This window comes from Ursus arctos, unplaced genomic scaffold, assembly GCF_023065955.2.
Source record: "Ursus arctos isolate Adak ecotype North America unplaced genomic scaffold, UrsArc2.0 scaffold_9, whole genome shotgun sequence".
Classification (NCBI taxonomy): Eukaryota; Metazoa; Chordata; class Mammalia; order Carnivora; family Ursidae; genus Ursus; species Ursus arctos.
Window position 1 is genome coordinate 38764997 of NW_026623111.1, and position 20730 is coordinate 38785726.

The window sequence follows — 20730 nt, forward strand, 5'->3', positions numbered from 1 at the left end:
TTCACATCATGCCTTTTGTACAATCAATCAAATATCCATTAGGTACTTATTCTCGGCAAGATTCTAGGGTAGGTAGTACTGGGGATACAAAAATTTAAGAGAATTCAATCTCTGCAGTCATTTTTTGAGGCAAGGGTTCTGAGCCTGGGAACCACGGACTGGAAGGGGGTCATTTGGTTAGTCAGAAGTCTTGGATTCCAGTCTTGTTCCCTCACTTACTAAGGATTTGACCAGTAACTACTTCAGAGCATTTTAGTAAAAATACAAATTAGTTATTATATAATAAAGGATTAGTAAACCATAAATGCTATATAAATGGTTAGCTATTACATTTACATTTATTTTGATCGGTTTTTCCTTGCTATATTTGAAAAGTACTTCTAAAATGTATGGTTTTAAAAGAAAAAATCATTTTTAGTAGTTGTGGCCATGAAAACAAGAGTAAGGAGTCACAGTGGTACTACAGTATATTAAAAATGTCAGTCTGCAACAATAAAAATATGTTGAATGAATTTCATAATGAGATGTTTTCCTTCATTCCTTAAAGGAATGTTCTGATTTCTGAGTAATGACTTATTAATGGATGGGAAACCAATCTGATGGATTGCAACCTGGCTCAGAATAAAGCATTCATTCAGTTAACAACTATTCACTGAACTCCTCCTATGCATCAGGCACGATGGATCGGCTGGGGGAACAGAGCAAAGATCCCTGCCTTTTTGGCCTTTGGAATTCATTTTTTTTCCTTAATCAAGGAAACGAAAAGTCCATAATACCAACAGCCTTACAGTATTACTTTCTCTTAAAAAAATAAAACCAAAAGCAAAACACATAACCGTGTTCAAAACCATCACTGCTCAATAGAGACTACAGCTTTTGTAAATTTTAAATATACCCACATCCTGCAGTCCCCCCAAATAGTACCATTCAAAGATTCTTCATTCACTAACACTACATTAAAAACAACAAAAAGAAAGAAAAAAGATAGAGATACATATTAGGTTGTTGATTTTTTGCATTAAGTCCAGTATGTTTCAAATTCTCTTTTCCTAACTTCCATGGTTTTATTTTTGTGTAGGACAAAAAAAAAAAAAAAGAATGATGTTTCAGGGGTCTAAATTCTCTTTAATTAGAGCTCAATTTTGAAAGCACTCAACAAAAGCATTTGATGCTAAGTATGGCGGGTAGGAGGTGCACGAAGAAATCATCAGGACAAACGCCAAAGTAACAATACTGCGCTTGTTCATTAACGTTCTTTGTTCCTCAAGATCTCTTCTCAGTTACCTTTTTTTGGAGACGATCAGATCTTTTTTCTCCCCCCCCCCCCTTTAATAGTCAGGCAACACAAGTTACCCTTCCTAGGGAAATAGTTATTTCTCAGCCCAAAGCCAGTGGAATTTTCCTCAAGGGGCTGGTCTTAGTGTCCGCATGTCTTTATTCTAGCAATAACGCCAGGTTTTATGTTTTCATTGGTGAAGGGTGGAAAGTTATGAATTATGATGTATGTTCATGGATTTCGTAATTGTCCCCAACAGGAGAGCTTAACAGTCGACTGGAATAAATTTGCAAGACTTATCGTCTTTAGCCTTTATATATATGATTTTACGATCCAAAAGAAATAGATCTTTAAAATGAGGTAAAAAATCATTAAGTTAGTCACAAAAAAAGGCTACTGTCCACTTGCCTGACTTACTAGATTCCTACAAATATCAAAATCCTAGGAACACTATAGTCGATTTTTGCCCGAAGCAATCTAGTACTAGTGGTAGATTTTTTTCAATACACTTTTTAGCCACTGATTAACATACTGGATGCATCTTCTGTAAATAATGTTCATCGTGTAGCAGTTTTTTGTTGTTGTTCCCAAGGTGCTCTTCTGTTTTTATATATTTCATAAGAGAAAAAAATATTATGTTCCCTAGTCATTCCAAAGTTTTAAAAATCAAAATCCAATACTGACCTGTGACTTATGACACCAGCATCTGCCAGCAGTTCAAATATTCGTACCAGTTGTACTCGCAAAATATCTCGACGCCTGCGCCGTTTCATATTCTATTCCAAAGATATAAGGACAGTAAGTAAAAGTCCTTCGGGGAAGTTGATAGAGAGCTTGCTGGTGTAACTTGGAAAGAATAACTTGCATATCTTAGGGTTTTAGGGCTCACTGCAGTTATTTTGCTTGTGCAATGCAGACTTCGAGCACGCTAGTGGCTAATGAATCAAAGAGATATGTGTGGAATAGTTTGAAAGTAATGAGCCAAATAAAATCACATGACGTTTTATGTGGCAAAACTCCTTGTGTGGGGAGAAAATAAAATCCTATAGTTACTTTACAGTTACTTTCAGGTGATTTGCTAATCTGACAACTTCAAAGAACTGAAAGTAGTAAACTGTTCTCACTGCAGGATAAAGAATCCCTAAGATATTCCCTGCAATATAACAATAGGACAAGGAAAATAACACAAAGGGGAATGAAGAAACCTCATAGATTTTGCTCATGCCGAAGTTTTCCACTCAATAATTAATTTTGACACAGAAACTAAATGCAAAAGAAAAAATTTCTCTGATCATTATGGCCTGAATAAATTTGTCTCACTAGAGCCAAAGTGCTAATGGCTACATTAGTACATCATTGCTGTAACATCCCCTCGATTCAGCTTCCAACGGGAACTCGTGTAGTAGGAAGAGACACATCTGTTGTATCACTTTCTTCTATTGTTTATTATGTCACTACGATGTAATTTTCACAATATAGAGCAACTGAAAACCTACTTATTAGGCTTTCAACTTTCAAGTCCACGATCCAGTTTCCTGCCTTCCATAGCAGGCCAATTTGCTGATGACCAGCTCATTACATTTACTATTTCTTTCAGCTCTTTGTAAAGTTTATAGCAATTTGTACTGAACAGCACAGTTTCTAAGCAGTCTTTGAGGATTTCTGCAAAGTTTTAGTTGACTTGTTTCCATTCTGTATCTACAGAAAGATTGTGAGTCTAAAGCGCTCAAATAAATCTTACATTCAAGGCACATCATTGTATTTATCTACTCACTTGCTATGATGACTTTTTCCCCCTGAAATTCCGAAGTATAAATATTGCTACTTAATTTTGTTTCCAGTTCCACGTCCCTCTAATGAACCATCCTATGCTGTAATCAACATGATCATTCTGAAACAAAAGTCTGATTGCTAAGTGGGGATACTATCACCACTCTACATGACTGAATTAAAGAAAGGAAGTGAAGAATTACAGATGCCGTCTTAAAGTTTCCAAAAGAGTGACTATTGTCACCATGGCCTCCTCCTGCTTTAATTCCTCTGTGACATCAACAGCAGTGACTCTCGGTCTTTTACACCAGGCTCATCTAAGGTGGTTTTAGAAAGATTTCTGGGCTCCGTTCCAGGGATCTCACTCAAGAGGCCCAGGAATCTATAATTTTTAGGAAGCTCTTCCAGGCAGTTCTAATGCTCATGCCATATGGTGACCACAGGTCTACTGGATAAAGCTGAAACTAGGAGTCTTTCGTGATCGGTCCTAACTTGCTTTGCAGCCTAATCAATCACTTTCTCCGTCATATAATCATGCAAAAAAATCTGCAATGCCCACATTTTTTTTTTTTTTTTCAAAAAAAAAATATAGGTCATAATTTGCAGATGTTGTTTCTCTGCCTAGAATGTCTTTCCCTTGCTTGTCCACTGGGGAACATGCTTCAAACTTCACCTCAAATATCGGTGCTTCAGGCCTAGTTTTTCTCCACAGCCAGAGCCAGCAGCTTTCTTCTCTGCCGTTTGTGCAACCTCTTATCTGTGATTTTACTTGAGTGTGTAATACATTGTTACAATTATGGTTTGCACATCTCCCTGTCCCACTAGACCTGTGGTTTCTAAAAGTTGCAGATTTTTAGATTTAGGGACATTGACCCGGGGTTGGCAAAACATGGTCCTCAGCCCAACCCCGGTCTACTGTTGCCTAAAAAAAATTGTTTTGGAATATGGCCATGCCCCTTTGTTTGGTAGTCTCTGCAGGCTGAGTTGCTGCAACAGAGAGAGTAGGGCCTGCAAAGGTGAAAATATTTACTATCTGGCCGCTTACAGAAAAGCTTGGTGAGCCCGACCTAGACTCTGACTGTCCCCACTTCTGTTAGAGCAATTTAACATGTTTTACAGAATGAGTTTCTGCCTAAAATCTTCTGTGAGGGGGAGGGAAGAATCTTGTATATTAAAAAAGTGTTGAGGAGCACTGCACCTGGGTGGCTTAGTCAGCTGAGTGTCCGACTCTTGACTTCAGCTCAGGTCATGATCTCGGGGTCAGGAGATCGAGCCCTGCATCAGGCTCCACACTCAGCACGGAGTCTGCTTCAGAGTCTCTCTCCCTCTACCTCTGCCCCCTCCCCATCCCTGTGTGTTCACTTTCTCTCTTAAAAAAAAATGGTTGAAAACTGCATCAGACCATCTTTTACATATTTACTTCTCAATTTCTAACGTTTGGTATAATGTATAGAATACAGAAGACAAATAAGTATTTGCCAAATAAATACTTAATGAAGAAAACTACATGGCTTACCTCTGGCCTTCTTTCGAGTGCTTCTTTAATTATGGGATGTAATTCCTCTATTAGTTCCCTGGAGGAAAAATTATATACATTTTTAAATTAATAGGTGAACAGATATAATCTGATGTGCAAATATGTAAATACTAACATAATGATGTGAAATGACAACTGTTAACTCTAATTCTACTGTTTTAAACACGATCCTTATTGTTTTGGTTATAGGAGAACATGTGCACACTGCAGAACATTGGGAAAGCAGAAAAAAATGGCACAGGCCACCTACTCTCATTTGCAGAGGTCAATACCATCAAGATCGGTATTCCGTCATTTTGCAGCCTACATATATTTTATATAGTTGAAACCCCACCAGATATGAGAAGGTATCCTTTCTTCCTTTAACACTAGCATAATGACATCCACATGCCCTCAATTAGGTCACAATATTCTATTACAGGGTGGGATACCATAATTTTTCTAAACATTTTCATTTATTACTGGCTCATTAAATTTCATCTAATTTTTAAAAAAGATTTTAAGTAATCTCTACAGCTAACATGGGGCTCAAGCTCACAATCTCAAGATCAGGGTCACATGCTCCACCGACGAAGCCAGCCAGGTACCCCAATTTTATCTAATTTTTGTTATTATAAATACCGCCTCAGTGAACATCTTTGTCTTCATTTCTTATTATTTCCTTAGGATTAATTCTTACAAATGGAACTAATGAGTCAAAGGGCATGAACTTCATGAAAATGATAATTTTATCTTTCCTTATATTCTGATTTTAAATTGAAAATGTGCTTATTGCAGATGATTGGGAAAATTAAAAATTAAAAAGGATAATAAGAAATAAGAAAATAAAATGCATCCACAAAATATTTGCCTCTGAATTGTTTCTATTTATGAGAATTTGTTTTTTAAGAAGCTGAGATCATTTCTGTAATCCATTTTTTGCTATTAGCATAATAATTTTACTTGTCATAAAATAATCTTCCAAAACCTCATTTATAATGAATTCCATCCCACAAATATAGACCTATTACAATTTGCTAACCTAGTCTCTGTTGTGTGTGTTATCTCAGAGATAAAACAGCAAACACCACCTTGGATCAAGAGAGGGCAATCTCGAAAGTATAAATACAAGGCCCAGCAGGCAACAACGAAGCAAAATCTCAGGCAAAAATGAAGGATTTGCTTTGTTAACATCAAAAACATCAAGGATGATAGAAAATATATACATAAATATTTCTTCTAAAAATAATCTAATTCTCTCAAACAAGGAGGGGAAAAACTATAGTTTTAACCAAAAGTCCAAAACTATAAAATAATCACATCACTGTGTAAATAGGTATGAAAATATTAAAAATTTACATGGCATTTTATCATTTTTAGAACATATTTATACATAGTATATATGAGATTTTCATAGTAATTCTGGGAAGAACCCCGGGGAAATCTTATTTGCTCAATCAAAATGAAGAAATAAAGGGTCTAATAAATTAAATGACTCGTTAAATGTTACATAGCTAGTTAACTGGTAAATGTCAGGACTGATATGAACTGTCCTGATTATAAGGATTCAACTGCACCTTCTTCCAGGGGTACATCTACTATTTTAGTGCATAGAGAAAACATATGAAGATAATTACCTAAAAGCTCCTGGGTTGGTCCTGCCAAGACCTAGAACAAGGGATTCTGTGATTTCCATGCTCTCAGAGCGCATCATTGGAACTACATGCTTAAACAAGGATGATGGGGATGGGATGCCAATAATCTGGAAAAAAAAATACACATTTATAGCAGCCATTAATGACAGTACATCCAAATAAATAACTTGGCACTTCATCAATATATCAACAAGGGCAACGGATAGATGAAATTTCACGGTGAATGGGACTTCAAAATTCACCTGTGGTGTACATTATCTAAAAACCTTAAATGATTTGTCCCATGGCTCACTGCACGTTCGCTAAAAGAATTTGGGCTCTGTGGGTCTCTTAATTTCTTACAGATACCTACCATTACATAATGGGCTGACTTCCTCTGCATGAGGATATTCTGATAGTCTATGTCTTTTGATCCAGAAAAATGAATCACACAAAATTTATTTCTAAGTCATTGGTGTTAAAGTAAGACACTCAGATCTTACTCAGTTTTCTAAATTTTCTCCAACCACCTCCTAATATTTTGTGTCATAGCATCAAGACTATAGAACTGTTCTTATCAAGTGTCATTTGTATCATTGCATAATTTAGGGAAACTCTACAAAAGGTATTCAATCATTTAAATGATTTCTTTTGGATACTGAGAAGTGTGAGAACTACAGGAAATCAAGGAAAAGTGGGGATGAAAATTCCTTTAAAAATATTATGATGAATTTAACGAGCATGTCCCTCTTTTCACCAAAAAACTATACATACATACATATGTATTATATATATAATATATATGAATTTTAAATTATATACTATATAATATTTTATATATATAATTGACTCCAACCAGGAATCCACAGTAATGGGATTCCTTGAACTTTATTTATTTATTTATTTATTTATTTATTTATTTATTTTTTATTTTTTTTTTTTTCAATTAACACACTTTTCAACCAAATTCCTTTATCGCCCTGGAAAAGAAGCGGTAGGGCGTTACTTCCGGGGCCACCGGCAGCCGGCGGCGGACGGGGCGGTCTTACTCTGGAGTCGATGCTGTAGCCGCTGTCCGGCGTGGAGGCGAGCGTCTCGGGCGGGGAGCAGCGCACGGAGCCGGCGGACGCGGAAGAGGCTGCGCACGCGGCGCTGCAGCACAGCAGCAGGTAGTTCCTCCACAGCCCCACGTACGAGTCGCTGCTGGTGGTAGTATTGACTTTCTTGGCATTGATGGGGCTACTAGGGGAAAAGAAGCAGAGAGACAGGGGGATGTAAGTCATACAACGTGTTTTCAAGTTTTTTTCTTTACCTCAAGCTAAATTCTGTCAACTCAGGAAAGATGGTCAACGTAACGTCTTCTTACTACCACTAAACCTCTGTGGAACGGTGTAAGATACAGATGACTACTGGCCTGAACATTAAAACGTCCTGTAGGATCATTTCAACATAATTTTTATCATTCTTGTGACCAAAGTTAATATTTTTATCAGGCCACATTTTATAACTTTTTATACATGCTCAGTGTAAAAAAACAACCCATGAAAACAAAATAAAAACCAGCCTTAACCCCACATCAGTACAGGCACTGTATATTCTCATCTACAGCTTCAATTCAAATACATACATGTATAGAAATACATAAATATATCTCCTTTAACTTATAAAAATTGTATTCACATGTATTTAATGTGTGTTTTAACCATCTTCCATTAAATGAATATACTTCTGTGACATCATTTTTGAGGACTGTATGCTATATTACAGAGATTATCAGGATTTATCGTCCAAACTTTCAGGTTTTATTGTCCAAATGTTCATTATTGGACATTTTAGCTAATAGCAATTTTTCCCTATAATACACGACACTATACATTTGAATATATGCTTAACTATAATAAAGGTTTAATGATTTTCTTGGGTAAATTCCTGAAAATGGAATTGCATCAAAAGAATAGCTACACTTTTAAGGCTTCCATCAAATTTCCATCTTAAAACACAGACCAATAAAATATGTGAGAATAATTCTATAAATCTTTCCAAACACCAAAATTCTGGTGGAATTCAGGACTGAGAGCAAAACAAAACAGAAAAACACTAATACATAGTCCTAGGCATCAAAACATTTATATATTAAGATAAGCAAAGCAAACATACCACTTCATTAGTTCATCAACAGTGTTTTACTGTTTTAGAAAATACTGTGACGGCAGTAAAACAAAACCAAACCAGCCCTGTACACACTCACGGTACAGAAGTAAATAAAAGACTGTCAGCTGGTGCCGAGCGTGATGAAGTACAACAGAAGAGACAGAGAACGGGAGTAGGAGAGGGCTTCTAATTCAAATATGGCAATGAGGGGAGACTAAATGAGATAAGGTCATAAATGTTATTTATACAAGGTGGCAAGTGTCAATTTTCACTAAAAAAATACCATCTAATACACAATTCCTGAGAATGTACACAGATATATAATAAGTGTGTATACACATACAGAAATACCAAAAATATCTATATTCAGATCCAAAAGAAGGAATGATTACTCCAGCTTGGAGATGTAAGAGAAGGCTTTAGTATACATCAGATATCAGCATACAGAAGATAGAGAAGACAAAAGGCATTCTAGATTCATGCGAATAAAAACTCATAGAATAGAAACTGTAGCCTCATGCAGTGCACGCTGAGAAGTTTGTTTGGTTCTATCAGAAGAATACATAGGTAGCCATGACAGAAAGTACGGAAGAACGTATAGACTAGAGCCAAGTATGGAGAGCCTTTCATGTGAGACGAAGGTGTTAGGTTTGTCTGGGTGTTGGGTTTATATGGGCAACTTATTCGATGAGAGGACTCATTCCATGTGATCTGACGAACGGCATACTGGATCAAGTGAAACCAGACACTCAAATTCAGGTTCAAAAATTCTCTATTGTATTTAACAGCAAGAAGAAATTAACTGCAGCCCACCTTCTTCCACACTCTATCACATCATCAGTTATCCAAATTTTTACCCTTACCCTCCAAATGAAAACCCAATGCCATTATCACTAATCCCTACTGGCAGATGGCTTTCCTTATAATGTCATCAGGAAAAGTCAGGTCCCGGAGCTTGGTGTCTCTTCACTTCACACCCTTCATGTACAAACTTACCTATATCCACATCCATACTCTTCTTCAGATTCTTTCCTCATTACTTCTTTCCTTCAATACAGATTCATCAGACACACACTATGTACCAAGCACCGTGCTATTAAGTAAACTAACAATGCGGTGAGACTGAAGGACAGGAAAAGGACGGAGGGATTATAAGACTACATCCTTTACATCTTCCATCTCCCTCCGTAATACATCATGGCATGTTATTTATTTGTGGAATTTCCAACTTGTACGACTTTTCAAATACATACTTAAAAAAACGGACAGTCTACACATTTTAAAATTTACACTAGGAAAATAGCTTACTTTATATCAACCTGTGGGGACAACAACTGAAGTCTTGTATATGCAAACATCCAAGCATAGCTCACAGCAGTACAGCAATGTTTGGGAAGGTTTTCCTGCTTTAAAAAACTGGAGAGACTTATAATCCATGGGTCTTGGCCTTGGGTCACGTGTGCAAATATCCATATATGTGATGGGCTAATCACATCAAACTGGTGGCTGATAGGAGAAGAGTTCCATTCTGCTAATGTCTGTAAATCTATTGAGCTAGGGCAATACAGCAAAGTAGTCTATGTAGTGAAAAAAACAAAAACAAAAAAACACAACAACAGATTATCACACATTTCAGTAACTTTCAAAGTGTTGCCATGTGAATTGCATTAAACTGTACGTGGCCTATAAGTAGTTTCTAGAACAGAGGTTCTGAAACAGAGGTAATAATGAGATTCAAGATAGGTTTAAGGGAGTAGTGAATTCCTGAAACTGCACATAACGTTTTTTTGTGTATGTGTGTACATGTGTTTTTTGGAGAGAGATTCCAGAGCTTTCATTAGTCTCAAAAGGATTCATAAACCAACAAGGTGAAGAACCACGACTTACATAATTCATATAGGAATAGGCAACTTTCATACTAAAGCTGCTGGGAACTGAAAAATAGACCATTAACTTTATGCTGACGTGCCCTATACACGCACAGGCAGAACACATGGGAAAATGGACTCCGCCAGGGCACATATTCTTAAATATTTGTTCAACGATATTCTAAGCTCTTATACTGAAAAGATAAAGATTTACCTTCAGAGCAAATTATGTGTTATTCGAACAACAACAACAACAAAAATGGAGTCTTAAACTGAACAGAGGCTCAGTTCACCCGATCAAGTCAACAGATATTTACAGAACACCTGCTACGAGGCAGGCAGGGCTTTAGGCACTAGAAGAGAGTCATTCACTATTCTTTTAGTTGGCATAAATCACAGTTAATATTCTAAAACAGAATTCTTTAAATTGTACAGATTTATAATCATCACTTAGGTTTATAAAATTTTTTTATTATCTCCCTTGGTTATACATTAAGTTGTGAGTTATAAGAGCCAAGTGTCACACAGAGAGCACAGAAACCTTGTCCACGTATTCCAAATGGGAAGAAAAAACACTTCAAGTAATGAAGTTTGATAGTTATGTTTACGTCCATCTTGAAATCTTGACGTATGACCTTTTAAAAAATCAAACCATTCTTAGTTGTGTGTGCTGACAGTGTTTTTTTTTTTTTTTCACCTTATTGAGTCAAATTACTTATGACTTGGGCATAAAATACTTTCCAATGCATTAAATTGATAAAGGCAACTCATATATATACATCTGTCTAAAGTTCCAAGACTGAATAGCAATGAAATCATTCCAGTTACCTGATCGGCCCCAGTGAGGTGTATGAAGCTCTCGAGAATGGATGGGCTCAGCCTGTCCATCACATCTAAGGCTAATTCATCATCACCCTAAAAAAAAGTGATCATATGTCTAAAAATATTTAGGAATGATTAAGAAAAGTAGCCAAACCTAAGAAAACATAACAAAATTCACATCAGTACCATTTATTACAAATGGCATTGAGGGCAGGTGGGTTAGTTTAGACCCTGTCAAAAAGACTTTGTTCCTTTGTTATAAAGGTAAGTTAGACCTGCATGGTAGCAATGGCAATGGAATAAGAATGAACAACAGGAGAGTTTTTAAGTCCTTTCACTAGATAATTAAATGCTATACCTAAATCTTACCTTAGGTATTTCCAAAAGTGCAAACAGAGCCCGTATTTCTCTAAGGACACTGACGGCTAATCTCCTAGTGGCAGGTCGACTGCTACAGAGAATGACGAGTGCAAACCCTTCGACCACATGGAATACATTGGAATACGGGCTCCTTTCCAGAGGAGGGGGATGAGAAGCTCCATTAGCCACACCATGCTTGAAAAATAAATAGAAGTTAAAAATAAAACAAAATAATATGTGTAGACATTCCAGTACAACCACTAATAAAGAGCAAAGCAAATTATATCAGTTACAGCTACAGGTCTGCCTCAGCTCAAGCAATTTAAATAATACTTAACTTATAAAAATTTAACAGTATACACAGAGAACAAAAGTATTTAATTGGCAGTCTAAATATGAGTTCTGTACTGAACTTCTGCCATTCCCTGGCTACTCTGTGATCTTGGAGCTGACACTGTTAATCACTCTTCGTCTGACATTTCTCTGTGGAAAGTGAGGGGATTGAACTGGACCGTTCGAGCTCAAAGTGTAGACCAGCGGCACGGCATCACCTAGGAGCCTGTAGGAAACAGAGATCCTTGGGCCCCTGCTGATTTCTTTCTTTCAAGATTTTATTTATTTGCGAGAAGGAGAGAGAGAAGGAGCATGAGTGGGGGAAGGAGCAGAGAGACAAGCAGACTCCCCGTTGAGCAGGGAGCCTAATGCAGGGCTCAATCCTAGGACCCCAAGATCATAATCTGAGCCGAAGGCAGACGCTCAACCAATTGAGCCACCCAGGCGCCCAGGCCCACGGTGATTTCTGTGCTTACTCAGGTTTAGAAGCTGGACTGATTTAGATGATCAGCTCTAAAATCCCAAGGTTCCAGGACAGCATATTATATAAATCAATAATTCGAGCACCTTTCATGGTAAAGAAACATACAGACTGTGTAGTGAAGCAGGGACTAGTGCCATGGGTAAAACAATCACATAACTCAGATGGAATATTACCAAAAATTATTATTCTGTCAGCTTTAAATACATTGGAAATAGCCTAAATGTAAGCTAGCATTGCCTCCACTCTCTGTGTTCATTCAAAACTAACTGTTACCTAAGGAAGAAGGTTGGAAAGGCTGGACACACAAACACTAGATTTAGTATGTGAACCGCAGGAAGGTTCAGTTTAAGGGATTATGAATACTTCCAGAGTAAACAAAACTAAGCAAATGTTTAGTTTTCAAGAAATCGTATTGATCCTTCACAAATATTAACACCACTGTGGTCATTTACCACTGACCACATACAAAGGGACCATACAAAAGAATTCGGTACCTGGGAGTCCTGGTTCTTGTTATGTACTTGGGTTGCTTGTTTCCACTGGTTTATTAATTGTACCAACATCTTTACAGCATTATCAAGAAGCGTGGGATGGACATCAGTCACTTCACGAACAATAAAATAAACAAATCCTGAAAGAACATCCTCCCGCCAATCTGGAAAATCAAGCATTAGTGCCTGCAGGGTATTGAAAGCCAGAGCACGCAGTTCTTCATCCATATGAATTGTGAGCCTACCAAGAACAAAATTCCATTAGCAAACCTCAAAACCTTCCACGTGGTTTTATCACCTAAAACTTAAAACTAGGAACTTATAAAATATGTCCTCTTCACTGGTTTCTAGGAAGTATGAAGATAGGAACCAATGTTCACCTTTTGTATATATTCACCCCTATGTTATTCTATATTCACTTGTTTAAATTCACATAAAAATCTATTAAGTAATTGGTACTTTTACTGTAATTCAGGTATTAAGTTTGATCATAATTAAAATGCTGTGCTTTAAAAAAGAGATTGACATATCAGAATTACATTTAAAAAATTCTTTAATTCTTAGAATGCTGTATGTTAACTTGTAATCAGTCAAAAATTATATCCAATCATATAGCATCTCAGCACGATCTGACATTTGTTTAGTCCTTTATTATCACTGGAAAGAACATGGTTTATCTGTCATTTTTTTCATGCTGCTGAGGTTACAGTTAAATAAAAGATGGCTGATTGTGAGCAAGAAAACAGAATAAACCAAGATGAAAGTAATTTAACAGAAATAATTCTGAAGCGTGAGAATAAATTTTGGAGTAACATCATAAATGGGGTGTACCTGGAAAAAAATAGGAAAAAGAAGTGTTGATCTGACCAGAAAGTCCCTAAAGAGACTTTGAGGAGAGGCTATATAAAATTACCTTTTAAAGAGATCAAAACAACAGAAGGACATGAAGCAATATTAGCTAAAGGATTTTGACCAGAACATAAAGCAGAGAATGATAAACCGGAAAACCATAAAAGACGGTTGCAGTAGCAAAGCTACCCATATATGATATTCCATGACCAAGAGTTTCTGATTTGGGGCTGAAGAGGATTCCTTTAGTGACCGACCATCAGGACGCATGCGTCAGAGTCAGGAACAGCCTGAATGAACCAGCTAAGTAGGTAATATTAAGAATATGCTCAGGAAGCCAGGAGGGTGGAATTATCCTCACTGACAGAAGAGGAAAACCGTGTGTTTTAGGTGGAAGGAGTTATCGCCGTCTTCACCCTGCTGAACTCAGTCCTGGTCTTCACTAAGCCAACCTTCAACTGACCATGAGACCGAAGAGAACATTTATTACAGCTCGACAGACTTGGAAGTAAGCCACGAACCAGCAGCAGCAGTGACAGTAGCATGTCAGAAATATCATATGGGGCCAGATTCAGGCTGTCTAGCCCAGGGTGCTGTCTCTGATGGTGGCACCAAGGGAGGTACTGTGGAAGAAGAGTGACCGTCTCCATGGTGCTGACTTTGAAGATGATTTCAACATCCCTTAAATCCCCAAATGTATACATGTCCACCTGATACCTATCCGTGTAACTCAGGACATGCTGGCAGGAGTTAACCTCCCTCTGTGTAGAGAACAACAACGTAGCCCGGCTAATTTAAGGCAGAGGAATTAACTTCCCTTAGACATAGCATATGGGTTTACAAATGCATCTGTGTTTTGTTCACTTGCTTTAATTAAAAAAAAAAAAACACCACCAAGATTTAGAGATCGTAATTCCAAATGATAAGCATGAGGGACAAAACAGAACAGACCCTAGAATCTTCCTTTCTGCTGAAATAAATTAACTAGTAAATGACTCTCATAGGGGAAAGAAGCAAAGCGAGTCGCAAAGCTGTTCACATGTTTGCTCCCTTCACTAGGCTCCCCAATCCCTGCCCCTTATAGACGCAGTTTCATTTGGTGGGGGATATGCGATCGTCACCCACAAAGGTGCAGGTGAATTAAGGGGAGGAGTAAGAGTACAACTGAACGAGAGCTGTTTTTCCAAGGAATAATATTACAAATCATGAAACCTCTTTTCCTTCCATAACACTGACATGAACTTTGTAACACTTCAATCCAAGTCACAGCAAAAATTAAGAGTGGAAAGGGATGAATTGATCTCACGGTGCAAAGTTTCAAAGGAACTCCTTTTCTCCCCTCATAATCCTGAATGCAGACAAATGCCATTCTGTATCTTGATGGCAACCTGCAACGGCTGAGGATGGGGTAGTGACAGGTGTGTGAAATGCTAGGTGTTTTCGCAGAGGAGGTAAAAAGGGTTGAAGAGGTCCATTAGCTGTTCACGGTGAATTTAACTTAAATCTTAGCGATAAGTGCCTGGCAACCGGTACACATCTTTCAATACAGTCAGGTAACCCTGCTCTGTGGCGACAATGATACTTGGTTTTTCATGTGGAGCAGAAGTTAGCCAACTACAGCTCAAGGGCCAAACTGCACGGGGCGCCATGGGAACACGGTGACGGCCCCTCCTTTCCAGCTTGGCCATGGCTGCTTTTGCCCCACGCTGGCAGACGTGTGTAGTTATGCAACCTGCAAATCCTAAGATATTTCCCATCTCATCCGTCAGAGAAATATGTTTGTCGACCCCTTATCTATGAATCCCTAAGTCCATCAACAAAAAAGCAGCTTTCAACAAGCCTTCACCTCAGCTTAGATACAGTTTTGGGAGCAAGTATTTAAATTTGGTTGTCACGTTCTTTCTTATTTTATAAAGCTATGACAAACCCAAGAGAGGAAGGAAAAGCAAAAACTAAACTGTCTGGGCTCTGCGATAGGAGAAAGAAGTGACAGCGAGATGTGGTCACCACCCTGGGTGCTACAGGAATGACTGCGAGAGTTAACCCAACAGTGAACTGCCCAGTGGGCAACACCACACCTCTGTCAAGGAGTAACATGTTATCTAAATTCTAAGAATATACTAGATGGAAAGCTAGGAAATAGAAAAGTAGGATTTTTAGAGGAATCCAAAAGAACTTTAAAAAGTTAAAAATGAATGGGGAGAATGTTAAACAAAACATAAAAGACAAAATGGAAGTTAAGAAAGTATATCAAGTAAAGGATTGAACATGTCTTTATTACTCTGTTCATGAGAACAGTAACAGGGGTGTATTCAAAATTTAAAGGTATTGAAAGAGGTAAAAAGTATAGCAAAGAGTAATTCTCATTTACCTTGCTAACAGTTCAATGAGGTCAGTTCTGCTCATACCATCAGGAATCAACCTTGGAATAGCAGCAATACAAGTCCTAAACAAATCAATTTTGGGTTTTCTTTCCCCCCTGAAAAATATATAACAGGATTCAATAAGTTTATTACATATGCTAGACAATGAAAGCAAAGTTGGAAAAATAATTATAGAAAATGGGAGTCTCCTTCCCCTAAAAAAGTGTAATGTATTTAACATAAAAAGAATTCATACAAATCCAGTAAATAATTATCAGTTTATAAGTAGACAAAAGAATAAAGAGATAATTCAGGAAAGAAAACACCTCCAGCAAGCAAAAAAGATTTTCAGTAATTAGAAAGCCACAGGAACTATTATGTTTAAATAATAAATGGTATTTAATTATTTAGAATACAATTATTTTAAATTAAAAATTAAATATAATTTAATCAATATCTAACCTTTAATAGACTATTTATTAAAACATAATAAATAATATTGATATTATTAAACAAACACTGGTTATTTTAGGAACCTACAAAATTAACAAAAAAAAGGTTTTTCATTTAATATTACACATTAACAAGGATCTTAAAAAACGGACATTCTCATATTCCACTGTGGGTACTGTATTTTCTTTTTATTTTACTTCAGAATATACACAAATAGACACAAATATATATATTTAAATTTTTATATAATTAAATGTCAATTTTGAAAATGCTGGTTCCTTCAGAGGCTCAATATAATTTATTTCTACTATATTTTCTTCTAGCTATTCAATGATTTTTAAAATTTTATTTTAAATATCTTCTTAATGCACTGGTTTTGTTTTTATTTTGGTCTGTATTTCAAGGTGAGGATTTTAGTTTATTTTATCCAAATTGTTCTTGAGGTGACCTAAAAAATTCTCATGTAGAAAAGAATTTGGATGCTTTAAGCATTTTGGGTCAGTATTCGTTACAGTGGCAAAAGACTTGCTACCTAATTTTAGAGATTTTATATAGTCATTCCTCTTTAAATGGTTCCAATATGCATGAATTTCAGTTATAACAATTCAGTTAAATAATACCAGTTTCCCCGCTACCTCTTCAGCCCACAAATCACTATGTAAATAACAGATATGCAGCATAATCCCTGATTAATCATGTTACTTTTTCTTTTTTTTTTTTTCCTTTAAGTTCATCCAACATGGGACTCGAACTCACGACCCCAAGAACAAGAGTCACATGCTCTTCTGACACAGCCAGCCAGGGGCCCCAAACACGTCACTTTTTCCAAGTCTGTTGTGGTTGGTCACTGCACATTTGTTACCCCTTCATACAGACGGCAAAGCGGGTAACTGTTGCTTCCTTGGCTCCAGTGATAAACACGGGTGACATTTTACAAACACGGATCATCAGAAGAGGAATCTGGCCAACAAAGATGCAAGCTCAGCAGAGAAAGGACAAGCGATATCAATGGAGGTGAAATTCGAATCAAACAGGAATGGAGTTCCAGAGGGAACAGCTGGCAGGGAGTGTTGATGTTGCTGTGTTTGCAGACCCCACATGCACGGCCAGAGGAAGCTAGTGAGGGTAAACCTCGGTCACACAGTAAGGAAGGTGGCTGCATCGAAGAGGACAGAGACTTTCCAGAGAAAGAGATGCAGAGGGAAAACTGTCAACACTGGAGAAGTTCTCGGAGATGTTAGCATATGCTGGTATATAATAACTGTATATTAATTGAGAGATCAAATATCTAGTTTGGTGTTCTAAAACCTATAACACAGATATTAATATAAAAAAATGTCCCCCCTTATTACAGGATATGTAGATACTTACTAAGAAATAAAACAAGTTACTGCCGTACAACACATCCTCTGAAGGAGAAAGTCCCTAACAATAAGGAAAAAAGATGCCGGGCTGACAAGCAGTGAGAAGTCGGGGACGGGGGGTGAGGGGGTGGCCGGGGGCTGAGGTACTGCTTCAAAAAACTACTCCTTTTCCTTTTACTCCCCTCTGTACCTCTTGCTACCAGGAGATTTTTAGGTTTTCTTTTTTGTTGGGGTTCTGGAAATAAGAGTATGTGTTTGACTTACAAAACCAACCATATCCACACATGTCAAGGGTAACCAGGACTTATCTATTGGTCATCGGTCATGGAACAAGGATGGGGCCTTGTCACTGGCAACTACACTGTGAACCAGGAGGATTTTGCTCTCTATACTTGTTTGATAGCACTTCAAAGAATAAAACTGAGCACGTGGAAGGAATCACAGCAGTTGGCAACATGGGACAACTCCAGAGGAGAAAGGAAGGAAGAATGAAGCACAGATACCTTTTCACGAAAACTGAAATAGCAACGAAGAGAAATAGTTTACTACATACGTAATCATGTCTTCGGGCTCCTTATTGGACATCTGCACACTAGTCATACACATGGGTCTCCCAACTTCTTTGTCCAAATGTCTGAGAATGCTATCTAACGCTTTTCGTACTTGAGGATAGTACACTGACATTCCTAGGGGAAAAAGCTCACAGTTATAAAATGTCAGAAATTAGATAAAGAATAGCCGTAGTGACTTTCCATAAAAAATAAAAGCCTATCTTTAAAGGACATCAGCTAATGTTGTCACCAAGGAAGGAATTTCAACTGTGATACACTCTTCTCCCTAATGATCAGCTTCAGTATACTGGAGAAAATGTGTACAACGCACGCACAGAACTAAAATTACTTTGAAGGAAGTACAAAATGCAGTGGGTAGTATCATGCAAGAAAATAAGGACTGAATTGGAAGACTCATAATGTAAAAACTTACAGGTATTATCAAAATTGTATTCACTTTCTGTATCACTCTATACTGGAATAAGCATATTAGACCAACATATTCATTGCAGATCTGATCATAAACTTTTTCAAAAGAATATTAAACTGTATCACCAAGCCATTTATTTGGCCCAGTTAACACTAACCTATGACTTTTGCTTCTTCATCTGTCAAGGTTTTGTTGAGAAAAATTTTCTTGACACGAAGAGTGTTTCCTGAGGGAAGAATCACCCCTGTTGTGGGCATCGGTGGCTCCCCATCTTTCTGCTGCAAACTGTCTGCTATTACAAGGAAGACTCTGAGGCCTATGTTCATTCTCTTCAGGAAAAAAAAAAAGTTTCAGAATGAAATCAGTGTCAGAAAATATCCCTTTTTCACGTTAAAAACACCTCGTCAAGTAACACTGGGGAGGGTGGGGGGCAGGAGGACATGAGGAAAACGAACTTCTCTGTCCCATTTTTTTAAAGTAGTTCAGGCATTACAGTTTAATACCAAATTTCCAAATGCTGCCCCTTCACTTCTGAGGCCAACTGGCTCTCCTATTCTCTAGAAAGCTTATTTCAAACCTCTTCCCTCCTTCCTCAGCAAGCCTACCCTCCTACCATTCCCTCCCTTAAGGGATGATGTGTCTCCTACTTCACAGAAGAAAAAACCAACAACTGGCCTCGGTCTCTCGCTAGGTAACACCTCTTCTCCCTCTCCTTTGCTCTGATGACAGAAGTCAAGGGGGTGCTGGGCTTCCTCGGTGTTAGGATCCCATCTGTTCTTGCTCTCCCGGCAATGGTACACCACCAATGACCCCTTCTCTTGCTTGCATCTTCAACATTTCCCTTTCGACTGGATATATTCTGTTAATTTCCATTAACTATGCTCCATTATCTTAATGGAGTAAGTCCTCCCCATAATATTTCCCTGAAGCAACTCTCACTCATCAGTGGCTTTTCAAGCAGCAATGGACACTATCAACTATGCCTTGTTTTCTGAACCACTCCCTTCCCCTGACTCATCTGTGCCACGGCTGGCTGAGTCATCCCTGCTGGCACTTCCGGTCTGGCCTCCTTTCGCCGCAGAGTCAATGTTAGACTGCTTCAAGACGAGGTCCTAGACTGCCTTCTCCTATCATTAGGTTTTCTCTCCCAAAGTGACTTTAGGTATCTACATGGCTTCTGTTACCACCCACACCACATCCCCCACCAATTTTGAAGCCTCGCTTTTCTGAACCCGGACCCTCAGACCCACTTGACATCTCTACTTGGATGTCAAAAAGATGCCTCAGGTTCGACTCGTTCAAGCCAAATGCACTTTCCCCTCAACCTCAATCCCTTCTCAGGGTTTCTTTACACAGTCAACAATCTCCTCTCCGTCTGCACCATCACTGTTCTCAGCCCAAGCTGCCATTGTCTCTGCCCTATGCCAGTGGTCTCTAAAGTGACCACGCGCATCCCAATGGGTGTGCAAGATAGCTCACTGGAATACAGGAAGAAAATAAAAGTTTTGTTTACATATATATTTAAATCTAAGTAAGGTTAAAGTTTTAAGCTTTACTCGGCTTTATAGACGACACAGCACCAGTGTCCTCCCTTAGTCTAAATATCAGATGGTCATGTCGCACAGTCACAGAAAACATCAGGAAGGAAGTGGGAAAATTCTGTAATATACCAGGGTTCACAGAAGTACACCCACTTATTCATTCTTCCGGTGTATTGCAATTTGCACCCAGTTGATTAAATGGGTAATTTTTTCTGCCTTTAGCTACACTAAATGCTGAATAAATGATATGTATTTAAAAATGTGATACTGATATTGATAAAAGAAACCTGAGCTCATATCACAAGCTGTAGAAGTCAGCTGAGCTGACTGATCTGGAAAGCTTCCCTCCTGATTACTTTTCACCATGCTATTAGACCACTGAGTCGGCCATCAGAAAGGTGAAATACCAGTGTGATCTGGGACCGGTTCATTAAAAGTAGAGTTTCCAACTAGTGATTTGAGCGTAAGTGCTCT

At 37.9% G+C, this 20730-nt stretch overlaps 1 protein-coding gene across 7 annotated transcripts in view; it reads right to left on the reverse strand.

Annotated features, from left to right (window-relative positions):
- The window catches only part of FRYL (FRY like transcription coactivator), a 247256-nt gene that overhangs the window by 71371 nt on the left and 155155 nt on the right, over window positions 1-20730 (reverse strand). For all 7 annotated transcript variants that reach the window (XM_057309789.1, XM_057309790.1, XM_057309788.1 and 4 more), the window contains 11 exons: window positions 18873-19044; window positions 18288-18420; window positions 15926-16033; window positions 12709-12946; window positions 11407-11592; window positions 11044-11130; window positions 9656-9924; window positions 7246-7438; window positions 6200-6324; window positions 4563-4620; window positions 1961-2052 (listed from right to left, as the gene is read on the reverse strand). In XM_057309789.1, the coding sequence (XP_057165772.1) occupies window positions 1961-2052; window positions 4563-4620; window positions 6200-6324; window positions 7246-7438; window positions 9656-9924; window positions 11044-11130; window positions 11407-11592; window positions 12709-12946; window positions 15926-16033; window positions 18288-18420; window positions 18873-19044 (1661 nt within the window). The remainder of the gene's footprint in view (window positions 1-1960; window positions 2053-4562; window positions 4621-6199; window positions 6325-7245; window positions 7439-9655; window positions 9925-11043; window positions 11131-11406; window positions 11593-12708; window positions 12947-15925; window positions 16034-18287; window positions 18421-18872; window positions 19045-20730) is intronic.